Below are 355 nucleotides of genomic sequence, written 5' to 3'. Positions count from 1 at the left end.
TTTCCCTGCAGGGTCTGTCCCTCCTGGCAAGACAGGTTCAGCTCACCTAAGGGGGCCTCAGCCGAGGTGAAGATCCAAGGTGGGTCTCCACTGTGGGAGTCTGGTGTTGAATGGTGGATTCGGGGCCATTCTCACCTGGTGCATGGCCTCCTTAGCAGGTTGCGAATTTCCCATTGGACTGGTGTTTTCTTCTGGATGGTGCGCACTCCGTGGATATTACTAGAGCCTGCTAGGATCCACCCTCCCTTGCACACGTGAAGGAGACCCTGCCAGCCCATCCACTGAGGTGCTGGGGGCATAGACAGCCACTCTTGCTGACGCCACCAGTGGTCCGTCCATGTTGCACTGGTGTGTG

At 57.7% G+C, this 355-nt stretch overlaps 1 protein-coding gene across 1 annotated transcript in view; it reads left to right on the top strand.

The window, feature by feature from the left end:
* The window catches only part of HAUS7 (HAUS augmin like complex subunit 7), a 22,140-nt gene that overhangs the window by 5,143 nt on the left and 16,642 nt on the right, over positions 1-355 (top strand). The window contains exons 3-4 of the mRNA XM_007456666.1: positions 12-79; positions 156-158. Of these exons, the coding sequence (XP_007456728.1) occupies positions 12-79; positions 156-158 (71 nt within the window). The remainder of the gene's footprint in view (positions 1-11; positions 80-155; positions 159-355) is intronic.

The sequence above is a fragment of the Lipotes vexillifer genome, unplaced genomic scaffold, assembly GCF_000442215.2.
Source record: "Lipotes vexillifer unplaced genomic scaffold, Lipotes_vexillifer_v1.1 scaffold899, whole genome shotgun sequence".
NCBI classification, from domain to species: domain Eukaryota; kingdom Metazoa; phylum Chordata; class Mammalia; order Artiodactyla; family Lipotidae; genus Lipotes; species Lipotes vexillifer.
Note: the sequence above shows the minus strand (reverse complement) of the source record. Positions and strands in the feature narration are given on the sequence as shown.